This window comes from Lepisosteus platostomus, chromosome 14, assembly GCF_059453375.1.
Source record: "Lepisosteus platostomus isolate fLepPlt1 chromosome 14, fLepPlt1.hap1, whole genome shotgun sequence".
NCBI classification, from domain to species: Eukaryota; Metazoa; Chordata; class Actinopteri; order Semionotiformes; family Lepisosteidae; genus Lepisosteus; species Lepisosteus platostomus.
Genome location: NC_142624.1, coordinates 33113518 through 33132538, shown reverse-complemented (window position 1 = coordinate 33132538; position 19021 = coordinate 33113518). Strand labels below are relative to the sequence as shown.

The window sequence follows — 19021 nt, the reverse complement described above, 5'->3', positions numbered from 1 at the left end:
TATAATCTTTATAAATAACCCATAACCTAATTTTTTCATCTCTAATGTGCTCCTTTTAGGCAACAAAGACAATGTGTTCCCACTAATTCTAGATACATTAAATAAAACCTTGGGTGTATGAATTAGTTGTCTCTTTGCTAATTCAGAAAAAATACAAATAACAGAGCAGAAATTAAGACTTTTCAACACAGCAGCAGTTTGATGTGCAGGAACATCAGAAAAACCTCTGAGTCAAGGATTACTTCTCTGCTCATGCTATTTCTAAGCCAGAAGAAAGTATTTGATGCAGCTTTTAAATCTCTGTAAAATGTCAGCCTGAAGAAAAGACCCTACGTTGCACCAGCATTCACACACACAGAGTTGTTTCTGGCAGTGGAAGAGTAGGTGCTGGAGCATTTTTACCTCATTGACACCATCTGCATTGTGTGGTGGTGAGCCTCTTTAGGGTAGGGGCAGTATTAGTGCAAAAGAACAATGCTTTAAGTTTTTACACACGGGAAAAACAACTCACATTAGCGATGCAAATCTAGCAGTCTTCAGTGTAGTTAACTGGACTGAACATCTTCATTGGCCCGGGGAAATCAAGCCAGGCAGCTATGCTGGTCACTGGCAGTATAAACAAAGTTTATTTTAATAAGATGCTGTAGACTGCCAGATTACTCTGAATGGGTCTCAGACTTTCTCTTGGCCTCCCTGCAAGAGGTTCTCTCCCTTTTCCTAATCTTCTGCCTCTCATTGTCTCCATTTGTAGGTCAGTCCTTACTTTCTTTACTTCCTTGATACCACAAATTTCTAGAGATCTGCTCTTTTATTAAAGCAACAGTTCAGAAGCTCCTTGGAAGCATTTGCTTCCTGGTGTTATACTGTCACATACACAATCATCTTCCTCAAACTGGTTAAGTCACAGCAGGTCACAAGTTATACCCCCAAAGATTTCTGGGTCCCATCTTGCCTTCTCCTGTCACACTACCTCAGCCTCTCACTTATGAAGCTTTTGTTGAAGGTCTGATTGTCCTTGAGCAGCACACAAAAAAGTCTCAGGAAAGAGCTAGAACTCATTACAGCAATACACCTGCACACTACTGTTCTGTTTCACTGACTACAATATGCACCTTGTTCCAACCAAACTTGGCTCCAGTTTACTTTTGTAAATATACAGTACAAATCTAAACTATTTATGGATAAGGTATAAAGGCCAAAATGTAGGCTATGGCTCCTTTACAAATCTCATTTAGAGTTTCTCAGAAAGATTAATAGATTAACACAGAGAATTCATCACTAGGATCAATGTTTAGGGAGAAATGGTCACATATTTAAGATAAGTTATTTCCTCTGTATACTGCATGCACAAGACATGTCTATGTGATATGTCTATCACTTGGTGTGTGCCAGTCAAGAAAACAAATATGGTCTTTGTCAGGGAACCCAGAAGGCATTATTCTTACCTGAACATGTCTTAGAGGACATTACTTCTGTGAAAAACGTTCCAGGCATTACGTAAATAGTACTGGTATGAAGATGTATCTCTCTGGGAAATTTTGACAAGAGTCAAACAATGTTTTTAAGTCTTTTAGTCAGGCTTAGTGTATGAATGCACCTACATGTCCTCAAACATACACACAACCTCACCTACGCATGATATTGTTCTGAGGAGGCAATTAAACCACGACTTGATTACACATAATGTCAGTACTATGTGTTTTAGTGATTGAATGACTAGCTGCCATTGTTATTAGTGCTGAGATACAGAAACCATCCTGTTATAGCTTTTGACTCTCACTTAAATACACCCTACATACTGTTGCAAATGGGGGTTACGAAAATGGTGAAAAACAGGAAATGATAGAGTGGTGTAGTCAATAGGTAAAATAAATATTCATAACCACCAACTTGTACGTGATTTCTCTAGAATATATCCAAGCAGTTGGTATAGTTGAAGGCACTTGAATTCTTTGTGCTCTGGTATAGCTTTGGTGTAGTAATAGGAATAATCCAGGCACACTTTATCAAAAAAATGTTTATTAACAATGACAAGACAAACACATATTACAGCCAACAACACACAGGTTACTTTATGTGTACAGTATTTACAGACAAGCATTTCAGAGACCTAATAACTAATCACTCAGAAAACCTCAGACTGCTACTAAGTATTGAACTCTTAAATAATGCCCACAGAAGCCATAGTAAGAGATAAGCTGCTTTACAATGCAAACGTCAGTTAAATCTCTCTTTCTACAACCCTGGGTGCCACAAAATAAATGGGAACCTACTTCCCTATTCTAAAAATGCACCCACAAGCCAGAAAGAAGTCTCTTACCAAGGTATCTTTTACCCAGGAAACCCAAGGTCCCTAAAAGCACAGAATAGAAAGCTTTCTCTAGCAAGGTTTAAATAATTTGTTATCAAATTTTGTTTGGATGATCATAAAATAGAGACTCTCACCTGGCTCAAGCTTCAAGCTCCAACTCCTCCTGACTCCTCTGTCTTGTGGCCTGACCTTCCTTCCTCTCCTCTTCCTCCCTTCTGCTGTCTGATTCTTCTTCTCTCCCTTTCTCCTTTCTCTTTTTTTTTCTTTCTGTGTTCTTAAAGTGATCTTATATGGTGTGTTTCCACACTGCTCATTGACAATCATGAACCCACAAGGTAAAACAAGGTAAACTTTGCAAGTGTTTTTGATCAGGGGACTCCACCATCTCAACAAACATCCTGTCTGCTTTGAAGCTGGAAATGTTTACAGTGCCAGGTGTCACACACTCTATCTAAAACTTCCAGAGACACTTCCTAGTCACCTCTGGTTGTAACAATACATTATCATGAGATTTCAGAAGGCATCCAAAGGATTGAAATTCTTTATATTTTGCTTTACTGAAAATTCATTCTTTTCATTTTTTGTGTGATATTATTAAATCTAAGAAACTAATCAAGGCTGGGCTTGGTCAGTACTTGACTGTGAGACCTCTAAGGAAAGCCAAGTTCCGGCTGTAAGAGGTGGTCACGAACCTTCAGAGAAGAGAGGGTGTTATTTTCCCAGGGTCAGAATTTCTATCCATCCGTTTTCTAGCAGCTTCTCCCATTCAGGGTTGTGAGGGAGCCAGAATCTATCCAGACAAGAAATGGGCGCAAGGCAAGGTACAACCTGGAGAGGATGTCTGGACCAGAATTACTGTACTAATAATGTGCTATTATGGTCACTGGCAATTCTGTGCAGGAGGAGGTGCCATCCTTTGGATGAGATGGCCTTGGCATTAAAATCCCATCACACTTCATTCCATATGTACCGTATAAGGGTGTTAACCCAGTGTCCTGGTTAAATTCCACTCTGGGTTTACACAATCTGGCCTCCCTAAATTTTCACCCTTAATTCAACTAATGAAACAATTTCTCTCTTCTCCACCTGTATCTGCTGTGCAGTTGCTGGTGCACAATGACTGCTGTGTGTCACACAGATGGGGAATGAAGTGAATTCCTTCCTATATGTACAGTAATATAAGGATCCTTTGGGATTCTTCCAGATAAGAAAAAACACTACATGAATGCAAGTAATTATTCATTATATAGGAGACAATTGCGTAATACTTAAAGGGGAACTGCAACACTATTTTATATTCCGGTTTTAGAAACAATCAGCATTGATGAGTGCATTTTGAACCACAGCAGAGGTAAAAATCTATACGGTAACCTCCAATTTACATCATATAATAGACAAGATTTCCAGGTACAGTATGGGCGGTATTCTGCAATGCAGAACGAGGCAACAAAACTTGAGGTGACTTGAAGTGGGCCTATTACATTGTAAAGAAGCAGGCTTGTGAATACATCTCCTTTAATCCAATAGAAATCCACAACCTTTAATTATTCGCTCGTAAGTCGCATTACATTAGTCATTACAGTGACTAGCGAGCAGCAAGGCGAGACCTGGGGTTGGCGACAACATAGTGACTTACAGTACTTTCACAAAGTTCACTATTTTGTGCCGAATCAAGAATCTGTAACGTTTTTTCTATCCCTTCAATGAATTGATTTTGGTACCGAGATTTAATAACCAGTCTGAGAAACTGGGACTCCGGTTCCCCCATTAATAAATGAACAAACAGAAGTCCTTTTCTCGGCTGGTGTGCAGAGGTGGTGCCACTCGAGTATCATCTTCCCCTAAGAGGCCCTGCAGTTAAAAGCATTCCCCAGCCACTCACAGTACCCCCACTGCTGTTGCCACTCTGAAGGATGCCTGCCACATCTCCAAGCGCTAAATTACAGGCCCCCTCCATTCTGCATTACATGCAGGGAAGTGGCAGCATGGAGAATGCCAGGCTGAATGGAGAGGGTGGCGGGATGGCTGTAAATTGCATCTCTGTCTAATGGAAAATAACAGAAATCGATACATAAATCTTATAAACATGCAAAGTTATTACCGAAATACACGATTTTTAATCAAAGACACGGGTGAGCTGTTAAGACACTGTGTAACCATGATTGATCAGCAGTGCTGCTTCAGCCTTTTTCCGTCTCTCTCCCCCTCTCTCTGTCCCTCTCTCTACCCTTCTCTTTCTGCTGAGTGACAGGCTAGGATGAGCTCCCTCCCTGCCCGCCTTACTCGGATCCTCCATATGGCACAGTGCTGGGAATTACTCTTAGGAAAATGTCTAATAAACGGCAGTCTTTAAAAGGCAGGACTTTCGGAGAGAAGAATAAAAATAAAGAAAGAGAAATAAACGCAAACTCCCGGTACCATTTCCCTCCAGTCTTGTATTTCTCTGTTACTCCTCCCTCCATGCTAATCTGCAATGGATTTGGTTTATTTGCACACATCAAAAAGCAATCCTACTACATATGCATTTGCAAATGCCAACACAGAACACGACAAAGCTAGACAAACACCAAGCAATGGAGGACAGGGCCAACCTGCTTGGCTGTGGCAGCTGTCAGGTGATGAGGTTTTGAGTCTGTTTGCATAAGAATAGAGTGGCCAGCAGCACTGAGGAAAGAGGGAACCTTCCAGAGCGAGGTCCACTTATAGCTGGTTTTTTGGCTGGACGGTTTGAGGATTTTAAAAGTACAGATGATAACATCTCAAATAAATGGAATTTAGTTGCTATGGCTATTAATAATGATGATGCTCAAAACAAATTAGCATTCTAAATTTAATTTGGAGCTCTTAAAAGTGAGTCAGCAGCTGTCTCTTAGCATGTACAGCAGCATGCACTGGCAGGGCTAGTGCTAAGATTATTTACGGACACAAAATAGAAGACTGGCTTTGCTTGTTTATGTGACATAGAGACACACAGGAGATTCAGCTTCAGACAACAGTATTGAAGACTGAATGGAAAACTTGAAAGAATGAAAACCTGTTTTTTGTTGTTAAAGAACCTTGGTACCCATACAGTACCTTTATTTTAAGTATTTGATTGTTGCTGTGGTAAAACACTTGCTAAGGTTAAGTGGCAGAAAAGCTCACAAAAGCTGGAGATGTAGTTTAAAAATAATAATAGTAATAATGGGAGAAAAACATAAGATGAAAAAATAAAGGCCTCTTCACTCCAATGACAAAGAAACATAGAGAATCGAACTGTCTACACATAACCATACTGACCTCTCTGAGCAAGCTGATTTCAGATAGTTCTCAAAGGACTGAACAGGCCACTGCTTTAATACCATTAAATACGGCAATGCATTTAGGAAGCCCCATCATTCCTATTACACTTAATGATCAATCAGCATCAATCAGTCCCAAATTAAAGGTACCCAATTTTCGTTTTGCTGTTTCAATTGGTTTCATCATGCTGGAATGGTGTAAGCCTTTTGGCCAATCCTTCTTTGCAAATGATAATTGAGTCTTCCTGTGAAAAAGTTTTGAATATTTTTTTTCTGTTTCTCGGCTATTAAATCTGCTACACTGTATTTGCAGATTTAAAATAAGTGTGTAGCTTTTTCCCAGAAAGTAATGGGATTCTTCATTGTTAACTGGATTTAGTGTCTCTGTAAATTCACTTTAGATTTCAGTTTGTGTCTGCTAGAAAGCCATAGAGTCTCAGCATTTCTCGCTGTGTATGTGAATATTTATCTGAAAAAAAAAGGTGTGTAATGAAAAATTAATTCAAAAGGGTAATTTATAGCTATTGCTTTCAGGCAGTCTTTTTTTTTTGTCACACGCACACAGAGACACACAGAACAAGTACGATGTAGTTACATTGCCATTACAGGCGATTAGTCCTAAGAGTCCCCTCTGGGCTTGTAAAGAGAAGTGGCTGTGAAGGAATGTGATGGCAGGGAATTGGAACATTAATGTGTGATCCAAATCCACTTGCAGAACACTTGCACAGGCAGCCAGAACTTCGCTTCCTCCATTCCGACGACCTTTTCTACAAATTGCTTACTGTGTTTTTTGTTATAGCTGTCAGCTGTAGGCTGAATTGCAAACCAGGCAGACACGAAAGACATCAAGAGCCATATGCTACAATATCAGATGATTGTACCGATCAGGCAAGGAAATTCAAGCAATTGCAAGATGCTGTTTGTTTTCAAGATGGAGTATTAATCACAGTATGACAATAATCTACACAATCCATGAATGCGACAGAGCGGAAAGCAGAGGGCTTGGCATGAAGGTTCAGGAGTGTCTGCCCTGTCCTCTGATGGATGTATTTTTACATGGTATTTTTTGCTAGCAGCATGTGCAGTACTTGCACTATTAAAAGCATTCCTCAGAATTTTATTCAAAGAAACCCAATTGTTTTGTTACTTTCCCTGTCTTTTTTGCATTTGGATGGAGTCTAGGAGGAAGTCAATGGCCCTATTCCTGCATCCCACACTTGAGTTTTGGAACTTTCCTTCCCAGCATTCTTTGCTCAAACATTCTCTCCACTACAGCTTTGACACGTTTTCTGGGGGTCCTGGCTGCCTCATCCACATGGCTATGCCGTTGCCTCTAACATCAGACAAACTGAACTCATAACATGTCCTTCATTATGTGGTTGGGTATTGTCAGAATCTCCTCTTTTTTTCCATTTAAAATACTGCAAGTGCATTTAGGTTTAGCTGAAGTTTAGATAGTTTAGATATAAGATACTGTATAAGATAAATTTAGATTGAAATATAAGTTTAGATTTACTTTACTTTATCAGCCAGTGGATGTATTAATTGAGGACTTTTCAAAATAAGGCCAACAGAAAGCAATTGTTTTTAATTTGGAACTGTGTTCTGTATAATAATAATAATACTTATTATAATAATAATAATAATAATGATGATGATGATGATTATTATTGTTATTATTATTGTTAAGTAAGTCAAAGTAGGAGCAGTAAGTATATCTGCAGCAGTATTAGTAGTAGTTTTGCTCTGAAGTGAATTTTAAAATCAAACCAGTAGGCTTCACAGCCTCTGTGGGTGATCGGGATTTCTGGTCAGCAGAGAGCTGGCTCTCAGTGTTCATTAGCAGAGCCGCTGGGGTAGGTGGGGGGCAGGATAGTCTAATTGCTCTGTCTCTGCTGACACAAATGACATTCACACTTCACTCTCCCGGGACCCCCTCACCTGCCCACTGACTATTTAGCTGTTGTTGTTTATGAGCTGGACAGCCACAGATGCTACAATTCCTTCACGGTGTATGTGCAGTGCTTTACTTGTAACTAGCACCTGAGCAACCATTAGCAAAACTTAGACCTTTAATTTTTGCACTCCATTCCATACGGAAAAAAAATGCAAGCCTCATTTTGTTAGGATGCTAAAAGTAAAGTACAGATTGCATTGAATTGCATCACTCATATATCTAATAATACATGTAATAGTCTTCATTATACTTTTAATAAAATATTTAGCATTGAATTCCAATGTACATAACTTTAAAAATTCACAGATCTACATCAGTTTGTATGTGGCGTACTACTGTATGTACTGTATGTTCTTTCTTGATGTTGTACTTTTCTTTACTCTAAGGCAAGGCCTTTCATTTTATTCTATCCTGGAGACCTCTTTTAAAAAAATCACTCCCAGTGTTCGCGCTCTCTCCCAGCATTTTATAGCAGTATAAAATATTATGATTTTTTTAATTAAACAATATGAAAATATTTACTTAAGGTCCGAAGAACCATCTTCAGTGTTGTAAGAGCAGATTAACTTTGTGCCAGTGTTGTTTATACTGTACATGCTGCAGGAACTGGGGATGAAATGTGTTTCTGGGGACCCCTTTGACAGTCTTTTACCCCCAGACTCCTGTTTAAGGACCCCTAATCCACAAATACAGGTTGTTTCCCAACATTTAGGGATTCAGAATTATTATCCTGCTGGGAAGCACATTGCTAAATGTAAAAAAAAAACAACAAAAAAACAAGCTGGGGCACTGAAGCTGGGCTGTTGTCATATTTGTTGCTTCTGTGGTCTTTGTGGATAACTTCATTGAGTGCTTCTGGTTCGGTGAGAGGTGTGACTCAGTTCTTGTTCCACAGTGACAAAGACCGTATGCGCAGAGCAGTGTGATGGCAGGTGTTTTGGGCCATATGTCAGTGACTGCTGCCACCGGGAGTGTGCTGGGGGCTGCTCTGGGCCTAAAGACACCGACTGCTTCGTAAGTGAATACCCCTTTCTTTCCCACTATGCACTGCAGCCATGAGGGATTCAACACCATTAGCAGCTCTCATCTGTGAGTGAAAATATACTTAACGTAAAACACCTAGAACTACAGAGCTATCTTCTCTGCGTTCCACGAACAGTAAGATCTTGTGTTTGCAAGAAAACACAAGGTTTTAGAGAACAGACAGCAAATAAAACACTGTTTTATTATTTGTCCTTATTTGTGGTGCTACTGATGAACAAAATAAGCAAATAAATACCAGGGTACAAGCCCAAAAGGCAAGAGTAAAATTGTAGAACGTCTGTTCCTCTGTGTGCAGCAAATCAACAGATCAACTTCGCAGAGATTTGTCTTTAGTTCAGTCTTGATAAAATCGATACTGAAAGCACAGTATGTAACCTGCCCAGCTCATGCATTTTTTGCTTTCTGTTTCAGGCCTGCACAAACTTCAATGACAGTGGGGCCTGTGTCACCCAGTGTCCACAGCCCTTTGTGTATAACCCCACCACCTTCCAGCTGGAGCACAACCCGAAGGCCAAGTACACCTATGGAGCGTTCTGTGTCAAGAAGTGCCCACGTAAGATTGGAAATAAACATGGCAGGCTCTAACACTGATGATGCAGAATTGCATGAGTGATGAGTCTCCCATGATTTCACATCCAATGACAGGAAAGGGAGGTGTAATGTCAGCAGCAGTGCACACTTGGAATTCACACCCCTGCGAAAGTCACGTCCAAGTGGGAATGTCTTTACTATATTTACGTCTACAGTTTTCATCTCTTTTCTACATTTTTGAGAAGTCACAAAACAAGTTGCGGCCTCTGATTTAAGATGAGTGCTGTACTGTACAGTATAAGGTTCTTTCTTCAGTATTTTCAGTATCTTCAGGTTTATATAGTTTTCTTCTTAAGTAAGGTTTGTTTTGAACAGTTTTTGGTGCACTGCGCACAATCATCTGTATTTCACATCATCAAACTAAAAAAAAATTAATCAATGGCAAAGTAACCAAGATAAATCAAATTTAATAATATAATAATGGAACACCAGTGAAGCCTGGAACACCAAAACCACAACCTCGGTTATATATACAATAATCTTAAAGCATAGTTATTAAGACAGGGATATTATATTATGTCCTTGTATTCTTAGAGTATTTTAAGAATCTGATGAATGGTTATAAAACAATGGTCATTCCCCTTCAGTGGGCTGAACTGCAGATTATGCATTATGAATAATTGTTTTAAATACACACCAACAGGAAAACCACAGCCTCTGTCAGGTTTTCAGTCGCCACTGTAGGCTGGTTCTGAAACAGCTGTAATTTAGACATCTGTCTCCCAACATCCGGTCGTGAGACAGTACAGACTAAACTCTTTCTTGTGCTGGCCTAGGACTCAACCCTCAGTCACAGCAGCTTCTGGCTGGGTGCGTGGATTTGTGATTAAAACAGAACACATGGTTCTGTCTCAAGCAGCTTCTGTATTTCCAGTGGGATTTCTTTCTTCCATGCGTACACGCCCCAGCGCATGACTGGCTGCTTTGCTACCGAGAGCTCTGTAATTGCTTTTATTTTTTAATAGTGCCAAAGATCCACGATGATGTATTTTCTAAACAGATCATGAATATTATAATGAAAGTGCCACATCTTTTCTTCTGTTGTGTTGAAAGCCCAAATAGTGCTTTAGCTTTGCATGATGAATGTGCTTCTCTGACTACATGGGCGCATAAAATGAGAAGCTTCATCAGAATGTAATAAAAAGAAAAACTGATAGAATAAGAGGCTGAGGCTATTACATCGAAATTTGATGTGTCCTTATTTTAGTTGATAGTGTCTGAGAGATGGTCTTAGTAAACTAACGTCACTGGTGTTATGAGAAACACATCAACAGCGTTGTTATTGATTTTGAAAGCTACAGATGTGTACATCCCCAGATTTAAATCGCAAATTAAGTCTATATTTGCTCTGTGTTGTCTTCACTGTTCAGAAAGACTTATTAAGCCTTGGTCATTCCAAGAAAGGCACAAGAAAGCACTTTTTCTAGTGTAAGAGAGCCGGTGTCTCGGCTCAGCTCTTTTCATGGGGTGTGTGAGAACGTCTTTATTACGTTTTAATAGCACCTGTGAATTATGTTCCAGACAACTTTGTGGTGGATCACAGCTCCTGTGTACGTGCCTGCCCCAGCAACAAAATGGAGGTGGAGGAGAACAGGATTAAAATGTGCATTCCCTGCACAGACATTTGTCCCAAAGGTACCGTCACTCTAACCAGTGTCTAATTGGCTTCTATCACTTTGACTTGACAGAGAAAGGCAATCCTCCTCCTAGCAGGATTGACTTTGATTTGTTTTACTTAAGGCCTAAGCTACAGTCAATATACAATGCATGTGGCTGCATGAGGAATGGTGGTTAGAGCACTGGATTTTGGATTAGAGGGCTGTGGGCCCAAATCCTGGATGAACAGTCCAGTTGTATTGCATCACCCCATATACTGTATCTAATAATGTAATAGTCTTCATTATACTTTTAATCAAAGATTTAGTATTTAATTCCAATGTAAAGTTTAAAAATTCACAGATCTACAACAGTTTGTATGTGGCGTACTATATACTGTATATTCTTTCTTGATTAAGCAATTAACATCACTTTGCTGTACATACCTGTAGTCTCCAGGTTATCACCCTGAATGAGAAGGCATAAGGGATTAGTGTAGAACAGCGGATACAATAGGATTGTGGACCTGTAACTAGTAGTCTGTTGGTTGAAATCCCACATGTGCCACATTTGTAACCTGGAGCAAGGTACTGTAGATCATTTGAAATTTACCAAGGTGTAAATTAATGAGTGTGAATACCAGTTGGATAATAGAACCTGTGTTATTGTAGTTTCATTATAATAATACTTTAACTTGTCTTGTGCAAAAGGTTGAACAATTCTGGTGATTAGCAAAAGCTGAATTAATTCCAGATAGTTACTAGAATGATGTGTGACACCACGCATAAGGTCACAAGTGAACTATAAATGTAGTTCCTTCAGCAGAGATACAGTATAGACATGCTGAGCATAGTCTGTGGTTTGGGGTGTGCCGTGGTATTTGCAGTCATAAATCTGTGCGCTTGTCTCTCTCCCTGCTCTCTCCCTCGCAGCTTGTGATGGCATTGGTACAGGCAGCCTACAGTCAGCACAGACCGTGGACTCCAGCAACATAGACAAGTTTGTGAACTGCACAAAGATCAATGGGAATCTGGTCTTTCTCATCACAGGCATAAAAGGGTCAGAGTCCACATTATTGCTTACTGTCCTATATTCATGTTGCTTTTACTTATAGATATTTTCTTTTTTTTCTTTTGGAAGTGGTATAATGTTGACCCATTGTCACAGCACCAGCAATGTAATTGTGTACATTGTTGAACCCTTTCCCTCTGGAGCTGGCTACTGTAGTTTGGAGCCACATAACCACACCTCAGAGAAAGCCCCTGCCTCAGTACTGTACATTACACACTGATCCTGGTATCACCAGAGCCGTGATCAGGACAGTCACACTTCAGAGTAAATGATACTGGAGTGCTGAGCACAATGTCTGGTTGCCTCTTAACAGTCTTTGCAGTGCTGCAGACTTGAAACTGAAAGAATATAATCCTGTTAAATGTTGGCAAACTGTGGGCAGATTGCACACTCCATTGGAACTGGATGGGCGCTTTGCCCAGAGGGAAAAAAAAGGGTCTTCTACATTTCCAGAATTAAAAACTGATCTAATTCTAGTAATTATTAAATCGCATGCATCTTAGGCATTAAAACATCTGGCTGCTTTACATAGCCACGTTTTGATGCATTTATTTTTGAGTCGGGAAACGTTGAGCATACCAGTAGTTATATACACTGGCAGGATTATACATGTTTAATACACCCTGTATATAAATTATGTATTTACTGCCTCTGAGCAGGGGGTCGTTTTCCTGTGCGCTCAGTTTTATAACAAGCTTTGTCTGCAATGCTGAGCGAGCACTTCATTGCCGAAGTGTATGGCTTGCGGCACCAGCTCGAACAGGTGTCTCCATGGACCCTAGCTTGCTAATAGGCTGAGATACTCCACCTCAGCCTGGGGGTCCCTGAGGCTGGGGGGGGGCGGGGGGCGGCGAAGAGAGATTGTCAGAACTCATTTCACCTCTTGACCCCGACCCCATTGCCCTCAGTGCTGCAAGGAGGGCTTTTATTTCACTAGCCTGGCTCCAAACCACGCTCTGCCATCTCTGAGGACTGGGGCTGCTTGATGCATTTGTGAGCTGCTTGCTCACTTACAGATAGATACGCTTATTCAAACAATACCTCCAGCCCTGAAGGGAACCCTCCTGACCCACTGCCTCTGCTACCCTTTTTTTGAAAAATAACTAAATGCAGAGTGGGACTAGCCATTTCCAAAAGATGCAGAGTTGGCAGAAAATTATATACAGTGTCAGCCAGACTCCCTGCACAAGCGTCTTTCAGACTCATGTCAGGGTTTGAACAGACCCCTGGGTCTGGGTACAGCTTTGTTGTTCATGGCTATGCATTTTATACACACTGCATGGCATTTGTATAACAGTGTGAAGTTTCAGTAAATAAATGCACTTTCTTCTGCCTCGTGGACCTCATGACATTTTGGTTTAAACAAAGACGCATTTGCTTTATGTACAGTACACAGTCCATGTATGTGGCAAATCAGCCTTGACGTGTACTGTATACATCCTGTTTTCCACAGGTACTGTATGCACGAGCCAAGCTTTTCAATTGAATTAGCATCTGAATAAGAATCAAGATAGTTGTACTGAACATCGAATAGATATGCTGCCACCGCAGCCACACTCTCTGTCTGTACAAATTGGATTTCATTTCACTTTCATTCCCAAAAACATTGAAGCTGAAGTGGTATAGCCAGGCAGCCAAGATTTCCCATTTCATGCCTCTTTCCCGTCTCCTCTCCTTCCCTCTGCTGATCCTCAGGGATGTGTATCATGGCATCGAGGCGCTCGACCCAGAGAAGCTCAATGTGTTCAAGACCGTACGAGAGATCACAGGTGAGACACCAAGGCCTACATTCCTTGTAGGGAGAGGAAGAGACTGACAAGCACTGTGACACAGAGCAAATGGCCTTCATGGTTTTCTACTGGGGAACAGAGCCCAGTGGAAACTCGGTGTTACCTGTGCTGTTATATTAATATGAAGAGCCTGGTCAAAGTTAAATAAAAAACATGAAGCTGTGTGTAACAATAGAATACCTGCATAGCAAAAAGATAAAAGAACAATGAACAAATACAAGGCATGATGCAACACGGCAGCCTTTCATTGGCATATTGTGTGTTGCAGTGAGTACTCTTTCGTGATACACTTAATAATAGAACTCACACACGCCTTCAGCATTCCACTTCATTCCTGTTGTTTTAGAACACTGAGGGAGTCGTGGGTGTTTTGTTGGCCCTCAGATAAAGATCTCATTTCACGGGTTTTCTTAAATTGTTCATTATACCGTCTGTCAGAAACATCCAGTGTTGACACAGTTATCCTACCGAACCTGTTTTTTTTTCTTTTAAAGTTTAGTGCCCAGAAAATTACGATACAAATCTGGCACTAAAATACAACAAACAGCCTTTCTGTTAGCGTTTATACAGTAGTTGTTAAGCATCACAATGATATTAGAAATCTTCCATTTCTGCTTCAGAAAAGAATGAATGATGACTGTCCTTACAAAGGGTAGAGACTGCTGCAAAGATCAAAATATTCAATTAATTTGGCAGATGTAATAAATTCTAAGCCAGTAAAATGCAGCTGAGGGCATGCCTTTATTACCGATTTATCTGTGGGCTCTGTCACTCTGCACTCTCTCTTGGCCTGGTGTTTGCATTGCGCTCTGGAAAGCAGTCAGAGACTCAGCAGGCCATCATTACCATCATTAGGAAGATAAAGTTTCTGGAGATCAAGCTCAGGAAAAACTCAGTTGCTTAAAGAGCTGATTGTTGGGCTCAGAATGACTTCCCATTTCAGCAATTTAATCATTAAAGCAATTAGTGTCAGCACACATGCTGTAACAACACTTCAGCAGTGCTGGAATTACAATAATATCTATTATTAAAAAAATGAAAGAAAACAGAGTGAGCCGTGTATCTCTGGTTTTGTGAAATTATGTGTGTGTGTTAGATTGAGTGGGTGTCCATTAATTATGAGGTTATGTTGTTGATCAAAAGATTTAATCTGGTCTTAAATTACTTGAACCTGCAGTTTCTTAACACCTAAGAAACTATCAAGTTCAGAATTCCCTTTTGGCTGTATGTTATTGTTAGAAGTGAAGCTATTTGTTCTTACAAAATGTGATGAGAATATGACCGATAATTCCATATGGATGCTTTTCTACTTATTAACCAGGATTCAGATCTAATGCCTGGGTCGACAGAGGTCTTAAATGAAAAGCCTACTGAAAACATACTGTATACAATGTTGGGTCGAGGGACCTTTAACCATTTCCATTCAGCAGAACTTTGTGCAATCATATTGCAATGAATTCTAGAGAAAAACGTGTTCTATAAGGCTGTATTTGGAAAGGTTTCTGAATATGCATCTGTGATCTGACTTAATGTGCTTGAGATAATAGGAAAATAAAAGCAAACAAACCTAGTAACAGAGCCAGCTAAATAAGTTATAAAATGATCTCTTTTCTGATATATGTTCCTAGTTTATTGATTGTATTTAATAGCAAAACTGTTAAATTCTAGTTCTTTGATTTGATTCTTTTCAGCAAGCACGTGCTCTCTGAGAGTTTAGTTTTGAAAGAGTGGGTGAAGTATTCTGTTTCTCTGCCAGGCTTCCTGAACATCCAGTCCTGGCCTGAGAACATGACCGACTTCAGTGTATTCTCCAACCTGGCCACCATCGGGGGCAGATCATTGTACAGGTACACTCACTGTGTGAGGGGCACAGGGGCACAGTGTGGGCTTCCATACTGTAGGTCTCTCTGTTCAGAGCTGCAGCCGTTGTGAAAATCCTCATCTGGGTGTCTGACAGCATCGCTTAGCTTGCATAATAGCCTCAGCACATTCATTTTACATTGTAACAATTATGGTATGTCACAGAATATATGAGAAAACAGCTTGTGAGAGGTGTAACAGAATGTTTGGGTTTTTTTTCTGTCAGTAAAAAGGCACACTCCAATGCACTCCATTTAACTTTAAGTTAAACATAAAAAATATAGCAGATAAAGATTTTGATGCTCCTGTAATACATTCATCAGGAGACCTTTTTTTAGAGAAAAAAATCCAATTATATGTTTATTGTCTACATAATTGGTCTTTTTAATGAGTTATTTTATTTTTGTGAAGTATATTTTAGCCGTCTTCCATTGCCTTCTCAAGATCCACATTTTCAGACTGTTGGTCCTGTGATTTATCCTGCACCTGCAGGATGTGCTGGACTTTGTATTGTTGTGATTATCATGTAACGTATTTCACAAAGATCCAACCTCATTGTTTGTTGTAAACTTGCACTGGAATCTTTTACACATCAGTAACTGCTTTAATATGTCACACTTATTGTAAGTGTGATAAAGGTATCTACAAAAGTGATCATTTTAATGCAAATGTTTTACTAGAATAAAATTAAATGAAAAGTATCAAGATATTTCAGTATCAAAGGCAGTGGAAGGCTATAAAATTCTGTTCCTTATTGCATATCAAGATCTGCAAGATCTGTGTCACTGCAATCTGAATACTGACCTTTGACACTGGTGTGTTTGACAGCGGGATCTCATTGCTGATCCTCAAGCAGCAATGGATCTCCTCTCTGCAGCTCCAGTCACTGAAGGAGATCAGCGCAGGGAACGTCTACATCACCAACAACACCCAGCTGTGCTACTACCACACTGTCAACTGGACCAGTCTGTTCAGGACCAGCAACCAGAAGGCCCTCATCCGTAACAACCGAGACTCCAATGAGTGCAGTGAGTCTCGTCCTCTTATACTGTAGCAAGGGCAGTCAGCTTTAATATGTACTCTAACCAGCGCTCATTTAGAGCACAGAACATTTAGAAGTACGTAAAAAACTTACAATTGAGGAAGCCACTCAGCCCATCTGTCGGTTTTAAATATGTTTTCACATGAGAAACACATTTCTACTCCAAATATAGTTCCAATTGAGATCTCTGATTTCTCTGGTTTGATTTGAAAGTTTTTTTTTTCTGGAATTAAAAGAAACTTTTTGATATAAGTCACAGTGAAAAGAAAAGGGCTTCAACAGCCCCCTTTTCACGCAAAGCACTGCATTCCAAGATGGGATTGAAAGGAACAATGTGACATGTTGTTAACAACAGGGGATCGTGACACAGGGGGTGACAGGGCACCCAGAGCTTTGGGTCAGAGAAAAGGCTTCGCACTGGTTGAAATAAAATTGCTGTCGAATGAAAAATGAAAAGCTGACAGGAAAGAGAATCACTGTGACTTGCTGCAATACATCATGTATGCCTTTAAGCACCTGGAAAAGATTTCAAGGTCGAAAGCATCTTTCTCTTATTGGTTCCCCCCAGTCTTGACTGGCTGAGGACTGGGAAATGGAGCACATGATGATATGGTCTTTGCAATATGAAATGTAATAGCATCTGAACAATAGCAGCTATAAATTGCTTTAAAACCACTCCATTGTCTAACCCTGTGGACAACAGTCTCGCAATTTTTGCGTATCTAGAATAATGATGGACAGCTGTTTGTGCTCTCAACAGGTTGAAAAGTTTAAGGAAAGAGATTTTGTTCTTTTTCTATTGGCATTATTAAAGTTGACCATGTCTGAGGTCAGTCACTGTGTCCTGAATAGAGCACTGAGCACTGGGTGAGAATGTGGAGTTTTTCTTTTTTTTTCTAGAAGAGGGAACATTCTTTTATTAAAATAAAAAGTGTGAATAGCTTTGTAATGAACTCGCATTGTTTTGGGACCATATTAATCAACCCAAAAGAGCTCACATTCACGTCTGAGCACTTCAAATCAGGCGTTAATGCGCCTAGGCCTATTAATTAATCTGCTCCTTAATCTGCCCTTCTCTGTATTCATCCATTAGTCTATTATATAGCAATTGATCATGGAACTGATACACCTAGCCGGCAGCCGTCTGACAGCACAGACAGTGATTCCTCTCAAAGGAAGAGAGCTGGATGCAGCCCAGAGAGTGAACACTAAGGCAGTCACAGAAAGCAAGAATCTGGAGGGCATGCTTACTGCTTCTCTCACTTCAAAGAGCCAGGTTTACATTGATTTTTTTTGCCTATTTTAGGAGATTCTCTATTTTTCCAGTTGTAAAACTGAAAAGTGTTAGGTTCACAGTGGAAGGGCTAACTGCAAGCTGAGCGGTGACATTGATGTGTGGATAATCACCTTTTTAGCTTTCTGCGGCAGTAGCAGTCGGCCCTGCACAGGGTTTTGTTGTTGGGGAATGCCTCCATATAAAAAAAAAAGCCAGCTGGAATCCTGATGAGCAGAGTACATCTTAAACGTTTAGAATTTACCACATAAAAACATGACTGATAACTCAAAGCCCTTCTGCATGCCCCATTTGTGGTAATATCTCTCACCGCAAAGGAGCCACCCAGAGTAATGGAAACAAACCTGGTTACAAGCCCACATCAAAACCTTATTGGTCACAGGACCTGGGTTCTGCTGTTCTGTGCTGCCTGCTCTGACGTGGCTGTACCTGTGTGTCTCAGTTGCAGACAGGATGGTGTGCAACCCTCTGTGTTCGGATGATGGTTGCTGGGGCCCAGGGCCAGACCAGTGCCTATTCTGCCGATTCTTCAGCCGAGGGAAGACCTGTGTGGATTCCTGCAACCTCTACGAAGGGTGAGAGAACTTTGCATTTCCTATCGTCTTACTGAATTACACAGCAGTACCGAAAACAGACAAAGAAATCCTCTAAATAGCTTAAGATTATAGGTGGCTGGTTACAAAACAATAGGCTTTCACTGTAACAGTTGCAAAACGTGTTGTTTGAATAAACGATGTCCAAGTTTTGAAACAATGTGAAATTGCGAGATACAGTAGAAATGTTTTTAAACAGACTACTTTAAAGCAGCCATGCTGAAGTCTTTTTTTAGCTGAATAAGAATCAATGAATAAAATGAAGGTCTCGGCAAATTTGAATATTAATGGTTTCATTTACATTTTGAAGGAGAATTACTCACTCTAAAACGAAGCTGCTTGTGCTTTAAGCCCATTTTGCGTTGAGAAAAAATAGGCAGTGTTAATGAGGTATGATGGAAAAAGGTGTTCGCTCACTTTGTTTGCATGAGAACATGGTTGGTCCTGTTTGATCATTCACAGAAAGTACAGTACTTTACAACATGGAAGTTGGGAGGTGTTAAGGTTGCAGATGAACAGTGATTTAAAAAGCACCCCACCGAGGAGTGCAGCCAGTTTCTACTGACTGTAAAGCAACTGTGTACAAAAGAA

General features: G+C 40.2%; 1 protein-coding gene across 1 annotated transcript in view; it reads left to right on the top strand.

Annotated features, from left to right (window-relative positions):
- The window catches only part of LOC148649289 (receptor tyrosine-protein kinase erbB-4-like), a 372283-nt gene that overhangs the window by 263852 nt on the left and 89410 nt on the right, over positions 1–19021 (top strand). The window contains exons 6-13 of the mRNA XM_088605758.1: positions 8445–8563; positions 9005–9146; positions 10706–10819; positions 11713–11839; positions 13547–13620; positions 15398–15488; positions 16330–16529; positions 18280–18412. Of these exons, the coding sequence (XP_088461884.1) occupies positions 8445–8563; positions 9005–9146; positions 10706–10819; positions 11713–11839; positions 13547–13620; positions 15398–15488; positions 16330–16529; positions 18280–18412 (1000 nt within the window). The remainder of the gene's footprint in view (positions 1–8444; positions 8564–9004; positions 9147–10705; positions 10820–11712; positions 11840–13546; positions 13621–15397; positions 15489–16329; positions 16530–18279; positions 18413–19021) is intronic.